Raw genomic sequence first — 6,064 nt, 5'->3', positions numbered from 1 at the left:
GAAAGTTACAATACAGTCGGCATTAGCATTACGTAAGTTGTCCGACCGACGATTAAAACCTCTTGAATGTTGTTCAGGGTCATGTCCTGTATAACATTTGTCAAGATCAAGGCCATTGGAGATTCCTCTTATTTTCATTTTTGCACTAAAAATTCATTTTTATGTGAGAGAAACAACCTCTAATGACCTTGGTCTTGACAAATGTTATCCAGGTCGTGATCCTGAACAACATTCAAGAGGTTTTAGCCGTCGGACACCTTGGGTAATGCCGGCGGTACTGTAACTTTTAAGCCTTAACTCGAAAAATACTTAATGAAAATGAACTTGATTATAGTGTTTTGGAAAGTTGTAGCTAACCTCTCGAGATTAGCTACAAGAATGTCTAATAAAAAATGGGGGGTTCCATTCAAAAAATTCAAAGTGACCTTGCCCTGACCTTGACAACGCCACCCAAGATCAAACAAATGGTACCTTATGCTCTCCTCAAAGTCATAAAACTTTTGTCTGAACATATTAGTCATTTGACACACACTTTCAGAGATAATAGCTTGTAACACTTTACATAGACCACCCTGTATATGATTCTAAATAAATTTTTACGAATAAATTATAACAATTTATTTGTATGTATCTTCAAACGCTTGATATTTTTCTTATTAAATTTTTATAAATAACAAATTGATTTAGAGTCGTATCATTAAAAACTTAATATTTAAAATTTTTTGTTATTTCGTCTAATAATAATAATGGAGTCATATCCATTAAGTGTCCTAATTGATACATCTACCTTACGTTTTCGTGTTTCTGACAATCGCGGAATTAATCGGCGGGTAAGGGTGAAAAATACTTTATGCGATCGAGGAGTCAATTATAACAGTTTAATCATTTATAGAACACTGTGACGTATACAGGTGAGACACATTGGCAACAGACAAATGAGATTAAATACGCATTAATTAAATTATATATATGTATATATAATATATATTCGCGTGATGTGGCGAACAGCGTTGATTGGTGCCCGGTAGATTTACAACATGAAAGAAGAATTAAATTTGGCACATGGTCGTCCGCGTGGCATCTTCTGATATGTATCCTGCGATTACACAATCCCACCGCTCTCACCGCCATCACTTGTCGTTGTAATTTTATCATTCGTGATTCACCCATTCATATTGTTAGGTCCGTTCTCGTTGCTTGCAGTTTTTTCACTTAGAATCTTTGCTTTTTCTCTTTAACGCCTGAATATACCTATATTTATCTCGTTTTTTTGTGCAAAAATTTTGGAGGATTTCAAATAACGCAAATAAATTTATTTTTCTGTGTTTTTTCTCTCTCTCTCTCTCTCACGCTTTGTGATACAGGGGGGATCCGGAAAGAACAGACGACGGAAGTAACTTTCATAGTTAAATCTTCTCAGAACTCTAAGATCGAACAACTTATGAGGGGATGAGAGGAAGGATTTTGTCTTTCTTCGTCTTGCTCCTGCCAGAAGATTTGGGAAATCACACTCCGCGAAAGAATGGCCGTTCAGATTTTCATTGAAATATCTAGATCATTTATACCTCCGTAAAGTAGATTTCTCTGCCAATTTGATGGGATGATGCTCATCTTTACTCGATCAAACTAGCATTACGAAATAAATATATATACTATAATTATATATATATATATATATCTCAGCAAACCCCAATTAACAATAACATAACTGTTAGTTATAATTTCTCACTCAACTGTAATATAACATTACAATCGTATAACATATAACAGTTACATTGTTGAGTGGGAAATTATAATCAATAATTATGTTACCGTTAGTTGATGTTTGTTGTGATTGTAAATTTTATTCTCGCATTGAACAACTGCATACTTATAAGGCATCTTTCCACGCATTTATGCAAAAATACTTAAAATAAGAAAGCAAGAAGAATATAATACTAAAATAATTCTAAAATAAATAACATTAAAATAAAGAGTAGGAAAAATAAATAAGTAATACTAAAACAAAAAAGAAAAATATTTTTTGTTCACTTACAATTATAAAAAATATAATTATATTTCAGATAATGTTTACAAATTAACACCAACACTCATTCAAAGCATTATTCGAGTCTGTACATTGATGACTGGGTACAAGTGGTATCTCGGCTTGATCCGTAAACTATAGCATTTTAACGCTCTAGGTATTTCTATAGAAATCTGTACTTAATGCAATTGCCGGATCGCTCTCTAAAAGTGAATCAGTATTATTACTGAAAAACGGTAAATATTCGCTGATGTCATTAGTTATAAATAGCACTGAAGTCACTAATTCACTTTTAGAGGTTGAGATTAGAACGACTGGATCTCGGAACTTGCGTCATTTTTTTTAACAGAGACCATTTGCGCAACTACTATCATATCGCATTTTATTCGCAATGTTTATTTTCGGCCAATTCGTTTCCACAATATTTATTTACTACGTCTCGTTTTAACAGAGAGATCAGTTGCGCACCGATGATGATACTTTTTTCATACATTCCTACATACAGTCGTGCGTTTTATTCGTGCCACTCATTTCCGGTTGGTGCGTTTTTGTAATTCTCTCAAACGTTACGTCAGGTACATGGAAAGCTCGAGGGAGAGTCGATTTCCGGCGAATTCATTCGCGCGCGAATTATGCTGGACTGCGCAGAGTATGTGATTATTAAAACTCATTCAACCTTTTATTGCATTGTCGGAGCCCGAATCTTTCTCATTACCAAACACATTTTTCGATATCTCCAATTAAACAGATTACTGGTGCTAAATACTTCGCAGTTGGAGCTTATTTCATATGTCGAATTATTTCATTAAACGAATTACGTCGCGTAAAACGGACCAGGAATACGCGCGTCAAGTTATGTACAATTTAACGGCGGTAAATCGTAATTATCGTTATTGTTTATAAATAATTTATAATATCATTAATATCGAATCGCGTGGCGTTTTTCGTTCATCATCGCGAACTGATTCCTTCCGCGCGGATTCCTCAGGAGTGCGTTCGGAAATATACTCGTCGAATAAAGTAAGGTTGAGTGTTATTCGTAGTCGATCGTTATATTTAACCTTTTGGTGCCACTTTACTTTGTTTTATCATGTATCTACCATAGAAAAATAAATATCGCATAAAAATCGATATAGTATAACAATTTTTTTTTAATTGAAATGTCAGACATGATAAGATATGAAAAAATGGTTTTGTTAAAATATCTAAAAATTTAGTTTTATACACAGATCTGAAAATAATTTTGTTGGACCGTCAAAAACACAGTTAAAAATTTGTGTTAAATTTAATGCATGTCTAAACAGTCCACTTGAATTTTTGTGTTAATTTCACACAAGATGAATATGTTAGAAAATAACATAAATATTACGTAAAAAATTAATACAAAGAACTTAACACTAACATAAGTTGTAAGGAATATTGCAGCAATATAGCTGCACATTTTCATTTAGTATGGATATCTTTATTAATAAAAAAAAAGTTATATATCATTCCAAGCAGAACAAATCACGATACATCAAAATCACATTAAAATGAATCGGAAATGATTGAAAAATGACTTTCAATGAATAATAAAAGATCATTTTGGAGTCATTTTGATATCATTGTTGCTCTGCTTAGGATGGCAAAGTAAAAGAATCCTCAGGTATGTCACACTAGGAATGGCACTAAAGGGTTAAGAGTGTCTTAAATACAATCTTAAGACGTTATAAACTAATCGCTATTCATATTAGATTCTTATTTCAAGCCATACTAGCATCTTAACTTCGTCTAAATGTTACAGTTTCCTACCCTATAATGTAACTATTGTTACATTTATAATGTAACATATGTTATATTACATTTATATTGTTCAGTGAGAAATTGTAATATTAATGTAATGTTACTGCTAATTCGTGTTCCGCGGGAGACATTATTTAAGACGCGTTGTCTTCATTATAATTTCTCATTCAATAATATGAATGTAACATAACATAACAGTTACATATCTGGAAATAAATACCAACCATGAATGTCAGCCATATTTAAGCTTAACTTTACTTTAATCAATGAGTAGACTTCCGAATGCACTTTATCGTGTCACGGGAGGGTTCCTGAACTTTCCGACGATGACATCACGAACGATCTTCTCTCTTTACGCCCCTCTCTCTCTCCCTCGCTTGGCTTTTTCTCCGTCTTGCTGCGCGCCTATTTACCGAAGCAAGCCACCGCGTTGAGGGAGCACTGCCTCCAGAAGTTCCGTTTGCGCTGCAAGTCGTTGACGTTTATCTGATTACGGAGACGTTTCACGATCTGTTTGGTGAATAAGTAATTCATCAGAGCCTTGTCGATGTTGCCGTCGTCGTCCACCAGCTGGAACAATTGAAAGTCCGGCTATTGTTTTTTTCTTTTCTCTTTTTAAAAGCTAACGTCTTTCTAGATAAATTGGGACGAGAATTGTAATTTAATTTGCGTAATTATGAAAGTCTCTTTATAATGTAAAAAGAAGAGATTACAATTAAAAGGATAAAATTTGAATATAAACCAAGGACAGGTATCGCAATTCTAGTCCATGTAGTCTCGTGTTCTTTTTTTTCTTCTCGATTATATTGTGCGATAAAGAGTGATGAAGTCTTTAGAAACTATCATGTTTATGTAGGATGTAAAGTTAAAGGTGTTACAGACTATATGTTGATAGTTAAAAAATCGCGGTATCCTCAAAGTGATTTAGTTGCTTTTCATTTACACACAAGTGAAACTGTGAGTCTGAAGTGAGATGAGTATTTTATACACAGATTAATGACGTCACTACTTGCTTACTTTGGTAAAAAGTTATCACATATCAGCACAGGTTCATAACCTTACTTTGAAATGAGTTTCCGAGATTCATTAAAGCACATGATCTCGATCTTGTGCAGATTAAAGGTAAAACTCAGTTGAATCTCACTTGTCAGAATGTAAAAGGAACGCGCATTCAACTGAGTTATAACGTCACAAGTGAAAATTATCTGACAATCAAATAAAACGCACTTAAACAAGACAATTAAAAAATTTCACTTAATTTTGCTCAATATTGTATAACGTCCGGCTGTCAAAATCTCAGCTGACACGCCGTCCGTCACTTTAATAAAGCACACTCGCATACTATACCCCTACAGCACAAAGTTGCATAAAAGTTGCAGTAACATTACATGTTTCAGCAATATTGCAAAGATTTCGCAGCGATATTACTGCAAATTCTGTGCTGTGTGGGTAGATACTAGGGCTCGCTATTATACGTTTAATCGAAAATATGTTTACACGTATAATTAGTATATCCGTTTATTAGAAACGTTTTTCCGAATATACGTGTAATTAACTATTATACGTTTAAACGAAAACACGTTTACACGTATAATTAGCATATCCGTTTATTAGAATCGTTTTTTCGAATATTTTCACTTTTTTTTATATAAATTATAAACGTTTATCCCTTTATTAAGGAATGTGACGAATTGAGAAAATGCAAAAAATTCGATTTTTAATTTTATTAAAAATCATTAAAATATTCGATGTTTTTCATAGATGGATATGTTAAATATACATGTAAATGTATTTTCGTTTAAATGTATAATAAAACACGTATATTCGGAAAAATGTTTCTTTTATAAATGGATATGCTAATTAAACGTGTAAACGTTTTTTTGAAAGCGAATATAAACGGATAAACGTTTTACGTTTACACGTATCTTCAAAAAACGGAATAAAATTAGAGTCTATTAGTAGATACCAATAGGTATAGGCCACGCCGCTGCCAGCCGCGAGTATCGAGCTCCGATCATGAAATTCACGTGATCAGCGCGTGAACCTTGTGTTCGCCGAACGATTCGAATTAGCTACGAGGGTCGTCTGAAAAGTTTTGAGCCTAACATAGAAACAAGTAATTTTTCGGTCAAATTCAATTTTATTTTTCCACATAGTTTCCTTTTAAGCCGATACATTTTTTCCAGCGATGCTCCCTTAATCCATTCAAATAATACTGAGCGTCTTGCTTTGCAAAATAGACGTCTACGGATGCGA

The 6,064-nt window shown here is 33.4% G+C and overlaps 1 protein-coding gene across 1 annotated transcript in view; it reads right to left on the bottom strand.

The window, feature by feature from the left end:
• Positions 1-3,640: 3,640 nt before the first annotated feature.
• The window catches only part of LOC108729037 (allatostatin C), a 19,504-nt gene continuing 17,080 nt past the window's right edge, over positions 3,641-6,064 (bottom strand). The window contains exon 3 of the mRNA XM_018457951.1: positions 3,641-4,378. Within this exon, the coding sequence (XP_018313453.1) occupies positions 4,214-4,378 (165 nt within the window). The 3' untranslated portion in view covers positions 3,641-4,213. The remainder of the gene's footprint in view (positions 4,379-6,064) is intronic.

Source organism: Mycetomoellerius zeteki, unplaced genomic scaffold (assembly GCF_001594055.1).
Source record: "Mycetomoellerius zeteki isolate Tzet28-1 unplaced genomic scaffold, Tzet1.0 scaffold698, whole genome shotgun sequence".
NCBI lineage: Eukaryota > Metazoa > Arthropoda > Insecta > Hymenoptera > Formicidae > Mycetomoellerius > Mycetomoellerius zeteki.
Note: the sequence above shows the minus strand (reverse complement) of the source record. Positions and strands in the feature narration are given on the sequence as shown.